A 14,941-nucleotide genomic window follows, 5' to 3' on the forward strand; every position below is an offset into this window, starting at 1 on the left:
CAGCAGGATAGACATTTGCCTTATTCATTTCACAGCATGTGACATGAATGTGTTTGTATGAGATATACCCAACCAGTGCTATGTATTTATTTATTTGTATGGTAAATGAACTCTCTGATGTGTATGATGTTGGATACATAATCAAACACTCATCCAGGTAAAAAAATAAATAAATCACCTGTTTCCCATGGGAATGCATTATGGAAATATTAGTTTCTCAGTACCTTTCCAGATTTGAAGAATACATCCCATTGAGAATTGAGGGGAGTGGAGGTGTAAATAGGATTATCCAGGTCTCGTTAGTTGGTGGAGCTTGGGAAAATTCACAGGTTCAACAGAGATGACCTCACACCGATCAGTTATTCCATGTCTGTATTGGAAATTATTATTTTTTGCCCCTATTTCTGTCTTTCTCTTTTCCACGAGCAAGTTTTCTATATTTTGTAGTGATTTGGAGGAAAACAGATTGTATCAGTTTTTGAGCGGTTCAGCTATGGTGGTGTTGATTGTAATGGTAAATCTTTTAGGTGTCTGATTTTGTTTTATTTGGTTTACATGTTCCAGGCAAACTTATTTCATGGAATTTATCCAAGTGTTAAGAATATTTTGCTTTATTAAAGGGTTAGTTTACCTTAAAAATTCATATATTTAGTCAATTATATATACACACACATATATATTTAAATATATTGATATTAATAAGTTCATATATTAAATTAATATAGTAAATTTTCACTTAGACGTTTTCCATATATTGACAGTTCATACCGACAAAAGCCTGTCAATATTCCAAAACTCTGTAAAAGCACCATTAAAGTAGTCCATTATAGCTTGTGCACTAGCTATTCTATGGCTTATGGAAACGTAGGAATATGGAATATAGCAAATGAGCCATATGGGCGACTGTTATTGTGCTTTTTATGGTCCTTTTTGAGGCTTGATAGATGTGTTCACTAATTGTATGGAAAATATCCAGTTCAAATGCATTCAGAACAACTTGAGAGTGAGTAAATGAAAATAATACTATAAAAAAAGTCTTATTTTTGAGGTGAAGTCTCTCTCTTAAGTAACTCTTAAGCCTTAAATATGGACTTTTCTCCATTACATCATCACGAAGAACCAATCATGTTGCTCAATTCCACTATGGTTTTCATGTAAGAGAGTGATAAATTGTGAGATAAAAGGAAAATCTTGGAGCGGGAAGCTTCCATGAGTAATTTCTGGGGTGAACAGATCGCCTGGAGCGTGATTCTGTTAAGCTTCTTGATGACATAAATTCCAGCCTTCATTGGTTAGTATTGAATGGGGTAGTGAAGACCCCTCTGGAGGGCGTGGGGGTAATTGGTGCCCCCTCATGCTTTAATGCCGTCCCGTCTGAAATGTTAACCTTGCATAATGATCTGCTGTCCTCTGTAACAGCTAGCCCTCCTACTGCCATTGTTCCCACGTTATAGAGAGCCTGTTGTGTTTTGTTGGAACTTAGACGCCTGTGTTTTCACCAAATCATGGCCAGAATGTCAGTCTATACTCCTGGAAGCTGAAATCAACCCTGTTGTAGCTAAATTAAACCCTTGACTTGATCTTTTCAGGACCAATTCACCCAAAGTCAAATCTGATACTGAACATTCACCTAAAAATGAAAGTTCTGTCATCATTTACTCACCCTCGTATATGACTTCCTTTCTTCTGTGGAACGCAAAAGAAGATATTTTAAGAAAAGATATTTTGAGAAGTGTTTTTTGTACATTCAATGAGCATCAGTGTTGTTTTGACTTTCTTTGTATAGACAAAAATGGTTAATACTTCCTTTTCAGGTTTGCGGTGTTATTGTTAACAAAAAAAAAAAAAACTAAACTAAAAGTAGTTTCCATTAGTTGAAATATAGCGGAGTAAAATAAAATATAAATATTAGATGGAAAAACTTCAACTTAAAATATGTATGAAATAAAATTAGTAATAAAAAAATGACTAAAACTGAAACTAATGGAAATAGGAACTTTTTAAATGTAAAACAAAATTGCATAACCAAATTACTGAAACTGAAAATATAAAAATAAAGTATCACTGAATACTATAAAAGTATAAATAATGCTAAAATATCACTGCAGGTTTGAGTTAAACTTGAGTTTTCATTTTTCAACTATACCCATAAGAACAAAAATTGAAATATACATTGGTTGACAGTTTGGGAGTAGGGCTGCACTATTACTCGCATGCGATATTTAACGCGCATCTTATCAGTAAAGCCGGTTCTGTAATATTAATCGTGCAGCCCTATTTGGGAGCGAAAGTGTCTTTGATCTTGATTTTTTTTACATTTTCTTAGGAAAATGTGACTGGTGTTTACCCATGCAGAAGTCACCACTTTTGTGGGTATGGGTCAAGGTGAATGTTTTTTTTTTCTATGTGGTTGCTAAGGTGATCTGGGTGGTTGCTAAGTTGTTGCTTACTGCCAACTGCAGATATTGCTGAATTCCCTCATTCAATGTAAATCAGTTGTAAGCAGTTTCTATTCTAAGCCATTTTATTCTCTGCCAGGAGAAAATTGTACATCTTACCACTTAGAAAAGTAATAGTAGACTACTCCAGAATAATTGGCATGATTGGAGGTATCATTCATGTCCGTAGCTTGAACCGCTCAGGATAAGTTACATACTTGTTTTATGGGTGCAAATCTCTAACCCTAATTATGAGCAACAGCATCAATAATTAAGTGTCTGATCACCATACTTCTTCTTGTCATCTTATTGTCCCCTCATCATGTCTGAAAGCCTTTTATTGTCTCTCGACTGCTTTTGTCTTAGCAGACTGTTTGACCCCTGTGTGCCCATACTAATGCCTGTCTGATTGGTTTAAAGTGGAGACAGTCTGATCGGGCAGAAACCTACCTGATCCCTACAGAGCACTCACTTTGCCAGCCTCAAACTGGGCCGAGTTGATGGCCTGTAATTATAGACGCCTCGCTCTGTAATCACAGTCTGATATCTCCCCAGGAGGCTTTTGAAGGGACATCTTAACATTCCCACTATCAGACCCCCCCACCTCCCCAGCAATCTTTAATTCCTCCTCTTCAAATTCTCCTCCTCTTTTCCATTGGGGAGCCTCACAGCCCCCTTGTCTTGTATTCAAATGAAGATGTTTGGCTAATGGTGTATATGAGAGGGGACATGCTGTTCCCACAGCATCTGAGGGGCCCGAGTGCGAGCCACGGCCCTGCGTGTCTCAGGAACCCCATTCAGCCTCTTGCTATGGAGCTGATGGGGCCGCGCGTCTATTGTCACACACACTGCCCCTGATGCGACAAAAGCATTGAGTGCTGTGTTTGTTTGCACACTTAATGTGTCTGGCTCATGTATTCTGTACAAAGCAATGCACATTTCTGATTCCCGAAGTGTTTATTATGTGTTTTTGTCCTTGCTTGAGCTCTTGTATGTTTTCCTTTTCATATCCTCCAGGTTCATACAGCAGATGGGAACCACATGTCCGTTCCCCCTTCTTCCTCTGTTGCTCTGCGAGGGAGTTTATTTCCATGCCATTTCCCAGCAGGCCCTACTCTGACTCGCACACATTGACTCATTTTCACTAAAACACAAATGAATCAAGCCAGAGTCACTCATCAATTATTAAAAATGACTCTAACGTGCTGATATTGAGCCACTGCTGACATTCAGCAATTATATGGTAATAACAAATGGCTGTTCTTCATTGTTTTATGGTTTTTGTTGTTTTGAAATAGACCAAAGCTCATGTGAAGTCAGATTCGTCCCCCTGAAACGGTGAACTTGTCAATGTTTCCATAATCTAGGCCAGATAAAGATATTTTTTAAGCATTCAGAACCAAAAACAGACTCCCGTTGTAAGTGTTAAACCTAAAACAAATGAATGCGAATGATTTCCGAATAAGGTTTCTGAAGTTTTCTGAAGAAAATCTGAGTGGTGTTTGCCATTGCAAAAAAAAATGTTGCCATGCAGTTGCTAATGATTTCTGAGCTTTTTTTTTTTAATGTGTTGCTATGCGGTTGCTAGGTGCTTGCTTAAAGGAATGGTGCAACCAAAAATGAAAAATCTGTCATTATTTGCTCACCCCCTTGTTGTTCCAAACCTGTGTGACTTTATCTTTCTGTTTTCTTTGCCCATACAATGAAAGTTGTTTTGGACCTCCACTGCCTTTTCATAATATGGGCAAAAACAGTTCTTCAGAATATCTTATTTTGTATTCCACAGATGCAACAAAGTCATACAGGTTTGAAACAATGTGAGGGTGAGAATTATCACCCACCAGATGAAAGTCATATCAATTCAAAGTCAGATAGTTCAGAAAAATTACAGTACACAAATTTATGATAAAATGGTAAACATTTGACAACTGGTAAAAATTTACATCACATTTTTTTGTTAATTCAAAATAAGATTTAATAACTGTGCTTTTGTCTTTTTTTTATTTATTTTTTTATATTTCTATTTAGATTTAAATACATTTTTATTTCAGTCGTTTTAGCAAATTTAGTACATCAACTTAAACTTATTTCCTTTATTTGTTTATTTCTTTATTTTTCGTTGAAGTTTTTTCTTCTAATATTTATTTCTGAAAATAAATACATATTTTTTATTTTATTTCAGCAATTACCGAAAACAGTTTTTAATAGTTTTAGTTGTTGAGAACAACAATAACAACAACACTGGGTATTGTGCATGTACGTACAGTATAACTAATAGGCTGATGATACACGGGGCAACTTTTTGAGCAATGTTGCCTGCATGGGCACTTTCTCATTGAGAATGGGTAACAAATTTCTATCTGGATACTTCAGATCGGTTGTGGGCCCTGTGTCTCACCTGGTTGCCCACTGACGGCAACATTAGCCAAAGTTGCCCAGCAACATTGCTCAAAAAGTTGCACCGTGTATCATCAGCCATAGTGTAGGATAAGTTTCAAGAGGGTTAGCAGTTTGTCCAGATCCTTGAGTACTGTGAGCAAAATTAATATTGATGCTTGCTTTAGCAAACAGCACTAATAAAGCCAAAATATTACTATGTACCGAGTCAGACTTTCCAAAAGTATACGTTTCCATGGCGATGCAGCAGTTCTTTAATCAAATAAAGATAAAGATGTCAGAAGATGGCTCAAGGAGAAGAAAAGCAAAAGCTGTTCTTATGGATGTAGCAGCTGGTGGAAAAAGTAGTTCTCTTCACTGTCACTGTGCTGAGAGTTTAAGACAAGAGTTTATTTGGCTGCCGTTAGTGATAATACAGAGATACTGTAAGTCTAATCATCCCACTGTGTGAGATAGCAGCTGCCCTCTGATTGACCGGAAGCACTAAATAAGCTGTTTAAGTGCTCTGTGATGCTTGAATGTTTCTAATCCCAATATCCACGTCACTGGCCTCCCCTGGATCAGGACTGAGAGGAGTGGAGAAGATAGGCTAATGTCTTCATTATAGGGATGAGTGGGAGTCAGTGGTATGTATTGACAGAGAAAGTGTGCAGTGGATGACTGGCCCTTAGCTCTGTCCCAGCCATCCATTGGATTAGCCGAGACCACTGGGAAATGGGATTATGGGATTTGCGGCTGCTGATACCCGACCTCTTACTCTCACCTTCCCACTCTCACGTTTCCCCTCAGGCTGGAAATGCTCTAACCTGCAGTCAAACACACACCGCTGAGAGCCCAGTGGGAGTTTGACAGGGAATCTGTAGTTTTGATAACACATAGAGCAAGAAGGTCAGTCAGTAAATCAGACTCACTGAGAAACATCTTTTATTGAATGGTTTAGTCCAAGAAAAATTGGATTCTAGTTGGTGCCATGGCCTAGTGGTTGGTGCATGTGCTTAAGACATGGTGAGCTGTGGTGCTCTGGTTCAAATTCTCATCCCATCCCTCTCTCTCTATCGCTTTCTCTCTCTCACACTATCTGTTTAGTAACTTCCTGTACTGTCTCTTCTGTTTCTGTCTAATAAGAGTGATGGATGACTTTTTTTTATAAGTTGGCCAAATGAAATATGCGAATCACATTACAAGTTTTATGAAGCTGTATAATAGCTTTGTGAAACTTGTGTTGTTATTCACTGAGAATTGTCCAAAGACCAATGACAATGAACGTGAAATCTGGTCGGATGTGTTTTGGCAATTTATGCAAACACATGATATGTGAGTGTTACTCTATGATTTAGGTAGAGGTCTGCATTGATACATATCTCACATTCCTAATAACTTTACAGTTTTGGTCCTTTGGCATTTCTTTTTCTGAAGAATGAAAGTCATACATGTTTGGAACAAAATCAGGTTTTTTGGTGCTTATTTTTTTAAATATCCCTTTAAAGTTTGATAGTCAATTTAGAGATTGATTTGACTTGGATCGTGTTGGATACACATGCCAAAACAGTAACATTATTGTACCATAAACCTCTATAAAGAAAACAAAACTGTTTCCTGTAAGCAGTAGCATCCAAGTGAATTCTCTCATTCAGGTAAAAACAAGTCTTGGCTCCCTCTCTGGGAACCTTATGCCAAAGATTGCAGTGCATGCAGGGAAATCTCTGCTTTCTGGATCTTTGATTGAATCTCAGCCAAGACTGTTTTTTTTTTTTTAATCAGAAGAGTTGCCCTCAGATAAAGAGAGCAGTGCTGTCTACATATAGCACTAAACTCCTGCCATTGTGGGGTGGGCATAAATTGTATAAGTTGCGTAAATGTGATGAATTCTGTTGTGTGCTTGTATGTTGCAGTTGCTGGGAGCTGCATTCCTGGGTATTGGACTTTGGGCATGGGCAGAAAAGGCAAGTTGGAAACACAAATACAGAGTAACACAATGATCAGTGACGTGCCTCAGATTCCTAATATTATTATCCATGTGGTTGCCTTAGCAACATAATCATAGATGTAAACAGAAGACAACGGCACACTTTAACAGTACAATCTACCTACAAATACCCTGTTGTCTCATTCAGTCTGTGAGTTAAAGCACCCAAATTCATATTTAGCATTTTTTCCTGTTGGACTTCATGTTTTATTTTATGAAATGTTCTGAGATGCTCTTTTTGCTGAAAGCTCTTCTGTGAATCCCCTATGTTGCCTTTTCCTCTTTTGATGTCTGTAGTCTCCCTTTTAATATCATGAAACCATGACATTTGAGAGCATATGGGTGGCATCTTTTATTTATTTCCAAGGCAGGTTAATGTCGCTCTTATATTGTAACAGTATCGCACAGCTCAAAAAGGCTTTGTATTTATTGTGACTATTCTCTCTCTGATTTGTCATCCCTCTCTGAAAAGGTCACCCTTGCTGTTATGTATTCATGCATGAAAGGTGAATGTAATTTCTTCACTCTAATTTGAGGCGACTTAATGAATGAAGTCAATTGGCTGATTAATAACCTGGAAATTGCTCCATTTCAGCCGTTGATTGTTCTGCTAAAAGACACGTGTAGGCCATATGGCACTTTGTATTAATGTCAGCTGATTAAGGAACATCTCGGTAACTTGATGTAAGTAATTAATAAGTGGTTCAGTTTTAATTTGCAAAATGTTAATCACAGAAATAAAGCATTAAGAATCGAACTAAGGGTGTTGAATTTGATTGGTGGAAATTCTGTTTATTTTAAATGAGTGTTCAGGAGGATTTCAGAGCCTTCTTTTTTACTCCATCATAGAAAACCAGGCAAGAACACACCCACACACAAAGGAAACCTTGTTTATATTCACTGTCAGTGTGGTCAAAGACCTGCTGTTGGTTCTGGGGTTGAACTGAGATTCTACCCTGATGTGGAAATCAAAACGTGGAAGGCATGAATCACTGCAATAGTTGCCCAAACACTGTCAGTTGTGGCGTCCTGGCAGGTGGTGGAGGATTTTAAGGTCAGGATGTGAACTTACTACAACTCTGTCTGATGTGTCTGGCCCACAGGGAGTGCTGTCAAACATTTCCTCCATCACAGATCTGGGCGGCTTCGACCCTGTCTGGCTCTTCATTGTTGTAGGAGGGGTGATGTTCATCCTCGGATTTGCCGGATGCATCGGTGCGCTCCGGGAGAACACATTCCTGCTCAAATTTGTGAGTTCCACCCTTGCATCCGGCCTACGAGCCCTGCCTCCTATTTTTCTGCAACCTGTTTTCCTCTCTTCACTCATTTCAAGGTTTATTTGTTCCCAGATATGGTCGTTTAAATGAAATGAATTGGCCATTATTTAAGAATACACCCAGAAAGAATTTAAATGTCTTCAAATTAAATGTCAGTGTATTAGAATGATTTTTATTGAAGAAGTATTTCCCTTGGATTCTGACTCCACTATCTTATGTGTTTTCTCTTCTAGTTTTCAGTGTTTTTGGGCCTCATCTTTTTCCTGGAACTCACAGCTGGCATTTTAGCTTTTGTGTTTAAAGATTGGATCAAAGACCAGCTGAACTTCTTCATCAGCAACAATGTTAAAGCATATCGGGATGACATTGACCTCCAGAACCTCATTGACTTTGCTCAAGAATATGTGAGTCAGCACTTCTCTTCCCCTCTCGTTTTCTGCAGCACTGTGGGTGTATTTTGAATGGGATGGATATGTAAGTGTGCACTTGAAAATATGAGACATCTGCTGAGTCATTAAGCTTTCTTGATGTGAAAAACATTAATGTAAATTACAGCTGTGTGAGGATGTAAAGGTGCTGATGATAATGATAGTAATGTCATCTCTGATGTCATATATCACATCAGTGGTCATGTTGTGGTGCTCATGGGCCGAATGACTGGAACCTGAACATTTATTTCAACTGCACCGACTTCAACCCCAGCCGGGAAAGGTGTGGCGTTCCCTTCTCCTGTTGTGTCAAAGACCCTGCTGTGAGTGCCAGAAACAATCATTTAATCTGTTTACCACTTGCTCTTCCCTGCTTCTGTTATTCCTCACAATCTGTGCAGCACTCTTTAAAGGGGTCATATGATGCGATTTCAATTTTTCCTTTCTCTTTGAAGTGTTACAAGCTCTTGGTGCATAAAGAAGATCTGTAAAGTTGCAAAGACTAAAGTCTCAAATCCAAAGAGATATTCTTTATAAAAGTTAAGAGTCAGCCACGCCTACCTAAAACGGCTCGTTCTAACACACCCCCACATGTCTACATATCTACATCACGATGTGGGAAGATTTGCATAACACCACCCAAGTGTTCACGCAAAGAAAGAAGGCAGTAACTTTTATTCTCACTGTAGTATTGTTGCCGCCGCCGCCGCCATGTCATGAAGAAAGCGAAACTACTGTTTGGCCTTCCAAAAGAGGACACGACTAGAAATCAGTGGTTAAGTTGTATTTACCATTACACCAAATACACAAAATAATGTTCTTTTTAGCAACATATATGACCCCTTTAAGTTTGTTCATAGAGCTCATTCAAAAATCTGATGGAGGTTTAGTATAATTTGCTGGTCTGTTTTACAGGGATAACAGAATGTAGCTAAGGGTTGTACTGTAGCTCAGTGGTGTAGCACATGTGTCATGAGTCAACAATTTTTTCCCTTGTTTTTTCACCCTGTATTTTTATGTATGTATGCATATATACAGTATATGGTTAGAAGTGGTGCTTTAATTAGCATTCTGATAATACTGTTGTTTTGCTGTTTGTATGATAAAACTCTCAGAAAAGTCTCTTATCTCTTTCTCTATTCTGTTCTGTTCTGTTCTGTTGTTTAGTTTTGTTCTGTTCTGTTGTGTTCTGTTGTTTTTTCTAGGGATGCACCGATATGAAAATTTTGGCCGATACCGATAACCGATAATTTTTTTTTTTGAAAGCCGATAACCGATATGTTGGCCGATAAATCTATATCCAAATTTTTATATACTTTTTGAGAGCCTGATTACAAAAAAGGTCTCATCATTAAAAGCCACATCCCAAACACTTCAACATAAGCAGCCTAGTTTGAACGGTGTACGTTTTAAAAATAATTTTACTCTCCCATTACCAAATTTAGTCATAAAAAAGTCTTACAAATAAATAAAATAATGCATAAATAATGCAAACAAGTCACTGGACATCATTACACGTGTAAAGAATCAAAATGAATGCGCCATAGATCAATAAAACGGAATAGCCTCTGCACGGACAATAATTAAATGATTTTAATTACAAAACCATATTGTTGATGAAAATAATAAGAGAAAAATACAAGTGGTTGTTATTATTAATAATGAATAATGTTCTCATTAGAATGTTATATACACGACATTCCCAATCATAGTTATTAATGTTGTGCACTGCTGTTTGAGCTGCGTGCGCTGAGCTAAAGATGATCACCGGTAAACTGAAGCGCTCTTTTAACTTAACCAAATGCATTCTATATGAGATAAATCAGATATACATCAAATAAACACAATATTACATCGTACAATTGCACAAAAGGCTGCAAACGAACAGCGCGCATCTGAAGTGTCTCTGAAGGAAATAATGCACTATTTATCGGCTTTAAGATATCGGACAAATTTTCTTATCGGGCCGATACCGGTAACAGAAAAAATGAGCATTTATCGGCCGATACCAATATGGTGGCCGATATATCGTGCATCCCTAGTTTTTTCTGTCCAAAGGATTGCATTCAATTCAATTGAGAAATTATATTTTAAAATGATAATTATATCTCATGCTATTATATTGTTTAAAAAATGTATTGTGCCCCTAAGATTCTATTCTATTTTTAAAAATTGTTTTATTGAAAATCCTGAAGAGTCTTTTGTTCTATCCTATTCTATTGAAATGTTCTTTTATACTAAAATTCTATTCTGTTGCTAAAGATTGTTTTATTCAATCCTATGAAATTTCATTTTATCCTAAACATTATATTTTATCAGAAAGTTTGTATTCTGTATTTCAGATTGTGTTTTATTGGTGTGGGAATTCTTTTGAGACAAATTTCACTCATAAATTGCTTGGAAATTTCACAAATAGTTGAAAAAGAAATGGCACATTGAAAACATTGAATTAAACAAAAATTTTGAAGAAACACTAAAATTGTGTTTTCTTGTAAGGTGCACCCGAGTAATCTTTGTTTTATTTACAACTTCGATTTTTTTTTGTGTGTGTGTGTATAGAAATGTTTTGAAATAAATTGAGCATGTTCTTTTGTTCTCTCTTTAGGAGGATGTCCTGAATACACAATGTGGCTATGATGTGCGGCTTCAAGGGGTGAGTGTGTTATTAGTAGTTAGAAATGTTACAGTTGTGCAGATCCATAGTCTATTCATAATGATGAAAAACATTATAGTGTATAAATTGTGCTGTGTCAGACCACCCTCTGAAAGGAGCACAGAAGGGTTAAGCGCATGAGAGATTCTGAGAGCATTTGAGTTCCTCTTGTTCGCCTCCTTAATAACAGTCTAAGCCTTTAAAAGTGATAATTAGCTTCTAGTTTTAGCCACGGGAAATTGTGGAGCTCTGTAATTGGGAAGTCAGCGGCTTATGCCAGCCCTGTGCCTTTCAGTATGGGTGGAGTGACACTGCACCCACGGTTCACCACGGTCTCTCCATGGTGCAGAGTACTTATTCTGTATCCATGGATACTCTTTTTTTCAAAGATTCTTTGGAAGAACGTGTTTGTATGGTTCACAAAAGCTGAATTGTGTGGATTTCTCTTTCTTCACCTTCAAATGTCACTGACACCTCCAAATTACACCTTTTCATCTCCCTTACTTCCTAGAATTCGATAGACAGTAGTTAAGACATTCCTGTATGGCTGTGTAATACAAACTGGATCTTCCCTGTGTTAGGTTATATGTGGTGAGCTGCTGTGTGACATTTCATCTACTTAGTGTGGGAGTGAGTTCTTCCAGTTTTCTAGAGAGGATATTTGTTCTCAAATAGATTAATGCGCAGGTCCACCCAGGTGAAGGCCTAATTGTTTATCCTGGACTTGAGTAAAGATTAAAGGTCAACTCAGAGGAGCGAAGACTAATATGCTCCATGGTGCACTTGATTGAATATTTGGTTTCTTATTTAGATCTGACATTTTCCATTAAGTGCTGTTCTATTTTGAATAATCTTTTTTAACAGGAGTTGGATCAGCAGAAGTACATTTATACAAAGGGCTGTGTGGGGCAGTTTGAAAAGTGGCTTCAGGATAATCTGATCGTCGTTGCTGGGATTTTTGTGGGGATTGCATTATTACAGGTAAGGACAATGCTAATGGAAATGCTTTAAAGCATGCAAATATCCTTTAAAGATGTAGTAAAGACTGAACAGATTTGCTTGAATGAGGCCTGAATGGTAAAATAGTCCCACATGAATCGATATTATGCTGCCACCTTCTGGTTAAACCTTAAAATTTCCCAATTGTATTATTGCTGTAAACAAATGTATACAATAATGAAAGCCACCCTGTTTTGTTTTTTTAATTAAATAACGCATTTAATTTATGCTGGTTTTATTTCTTATTCTGTACAACAAATATACTACAATGTATACTTAAAAATTCATGATAAAATTGAAGTATTATGTCATTATTTGTCAGAAAGTGAATGAGATTGCAAAGGCTTGCAGTTGTGGAAGGGCAGGAAAAATATGCTTAATTGTCATGAAAATGTTCTAAAAAGTCCTAAAAAAAACCCCTAATTATCCTGAAGTCAGATTTAATTTTCTTTATTTCTTTATTATGATTATTATTATTATTTGTAAATTTTACATTTAATTTATAAATGACCCTGATATTTCTTGACTGTTTTTGTATAATACAACTGTAGGTTATAGGGTATTTCAGCTTGTCAGGTAGTTTAACTAAAAGTGAGTGCATGTTGAATGTGAATTGTAATTTTTCTCCTCTATGATGCTTTCTTTTTAAATATGTTTCAGATTTTTGGGATATGTCTGGCTCAAAACCTGGTGAGTGACATTAGAGCGGTCAAAGCCAACTGGTGACACTTTACAGAGACAACAGGTGACAGTGACCTCTGATTATGGGAGAGAGCTAATTGCAAATCAGCACTGTTTACACACCACTGAGCTGGTAAATTCCACCCTTATAACCCTACAGACTTTGTATGTTAGCTGACTTTACAAAGTGGACTGTCCATCTATGTTTTTTCTTTTTTTTGTGGTTCCTTATCTGAAAACAAGCTCTTATGGAGACTATCCAGAAGGAGCTTAACGTGAGATGTCACATTGAGATCAAGCTATCTGCAATCTCGCAGCTGTCTCTTGATTGAATGCTATTTTCGTTTGCCCTTAATAAATGTTCACCAGACTCTCCTCCATGTTGGCGAATAATGTAAAGTGGATGGTGTTTTCATTAACCTGTGGATTACTTTCTTATAGAAAAACACACAAATCAACCACTGGGACTTTAAACAGAGGAGCCTTGAACTAAACAAAGCCTTACAGCAGTGCGTTTCACTATACACTTGTGTGGGTTCAGCTTTTTACACAATATTCTGCCTGCCAGTCATTCGAGCCGATGGACAGTTGGACTCTTACCTCTGATTGGCTCTCTGTTGCACAGGGTAGCCAATCAGAATGACGTACTTGATAAATACACGTAATGCATTTATTTTTGTTGTTAGTTGTACCACTACTGTTGGGGAGGTGGAGAAATAGTCTGTTATTTGTCTGTATAGCTATGTTTTATTCATTTTCTCTTGTTTTTTTGGTTGTCTCTGTGGCAAAGAGTATAAATCGACTTAACCGCTGTCCCAGACTTGCCTATGAATCTTTGTTTTCTCTACTGGTGATATGCTATAGTGACATTATTAATGTATTATTATAAATATGATGCTGCTTAAACTCATAGAAGATATACATCGCTATACTAACCAACTGAACTTTTTATAGAAATCATGTGGCATACATTCCCTCTGGGAAACACGCATCACGCAGAGTGCTTTGCGAATGAATCTGACGTGAGTGCACATGAAGTGGACAGATTGAATTAGCCGTGTGTACGATCACATGCCTTATTGAGCCCTACAGAGATGGTAGCAGAAGCCAACGACAGTTACACAGCACACGGCACAGCACCTTTAGGAAGGCTTTTTTTACTGTTCAGTCTCTCTTGCTCGAGCCATATGCATGCAATCATCTATTTAAAAATGCATGGCAACGCAGACCTCTTTAAAAGCATGCACACACGTACATACGTGTGTGGATGTGTATCCATCCCATTATGAATACCATACCAGTGCGTTTTCACTTAGCTGTGTTAAACCCATTGTGTTCAGAAGGTGTCTGCTTTGAGTCACGACCTTAACGCTGATAATGTGCAAAGTAAGATAAATTATGTATTGCCGACTGCGTATGTAGAACGTGCCTGGATGGTTATAGCAGTGCAGTGTCATGTCAGCTAGACAGATCTGATTCATCTGTTTAACAAGCTTTGCTCTGTTTCAAGGGTCTATATAACCTGTGTTATCAGAGCAAATAGTAAAATGTGAGATTTCTCTTCTGTGGTCTTTTTGGGAGATTTTGGTATATTGTGTATATAAGAGGCAAACCTTTTATGCAGATACAAGATTACGTTCTAAAGATGATGTTTAGCCCCCTTTTTGTGCACCCAAATTGATGACTCTCATGAAAAGCTATCAATAACATGTCCAGGTTGCATTTCAGGATTATACATAATAGAAAAAATGGAAAAATATAGTTTGATTAAGGAAAGTAAAGCATATTTAATCCAAATTCTCCCAAATATAAAGATATATTTAATTTATTAAATATTTATACATACAGATATAATGATATTTTGTTGTACTGCCATATATTTTAATTTTAAAAATCTTTTATTTTTTTACTGTAATACAGAAAAAAATTGTATTATAGTAGCAAGAAATTAATGAATCAGAATAAAGAGAATTAATTTCAAAAGAAAACTCTAGAGGCAATATTGTAATGAGAATTTACGATGAAAATGTGATGAAAATATTGTCACAATGCAAAAAAAAAAAAAATCTATAAGCTTGAAATAAGCTTCATTTTCTTTATGC

General features: G+C 37.0%; 1 protein-coding gene across 2 annotated transcripts in view; it reads left to right on the forward strand.

Annotated features, from left to right (window-relative positions):
* The window catches only part of LOC107653321 (tetraspanin-17-like), a 15,334-nt gene extending 601 nt beyond the window's left edge, over window positions 1-14,733 (forward strand). The window contains exons 2-9 of one of the 2 annotated variants that reach the window (XR_001630209.1): window positions 6,728-6,778; window positions 7,905-8,051; window positions 8,312-8,482; window positions 8,704-8,829; window positions 11,112-11,159; window positions 12,024-12,140; window positions 12,819-12,972; window positions 13,083-14,733. Coding sequence is in view for 1 of the 2 variants with exons in the window: in XM_016440003.1 (XP_016295489.1) it covers window positions 6,728-6,778; window positions 7,905-8,051; window positions 8,312-8,482; window positions 8,704-8,829; window positions 11,112-11,159; window positions 12,024-12,140; window positions 12,819-12,884 (726 nt within the window). In the remaining variant the exon portion in view is untranslated. Of the gene's footprint in view, window positions 1-6,727; window positions 6,779-7,904; window positions 8,052-8,311; window positions 8,483-8,703; window positions 8,830-11,111; window positions 11,160-12,023; window positions 12,141-12,818 lie in introns of both variants that reach the window. The other variant, XM_016440003.1, reaches the window with a different exon arrangement.
* Window positions 14,734-14,941: the final 208 nt, after the last annotated feature.

The sequence above is a fragment of the Sinocyclocheilus anshuiensis genome, unplaced genomic scaffold (genome assembly GCF_001515605.1).
Source record: "Sinocyclocheilus anshuiensis isolate Anshui unplaced genomic scaffold, SAMN03320099.WGS_v1.1 scaffold103, whole genome shotgun sequence".
NCBI lineage: Eukaryota > Metazoa > Chordata > Actinopteri > Cypriniformes > Cyprinidae > Sinocyclocheilus > Sinocyclocheilus anshuiensis.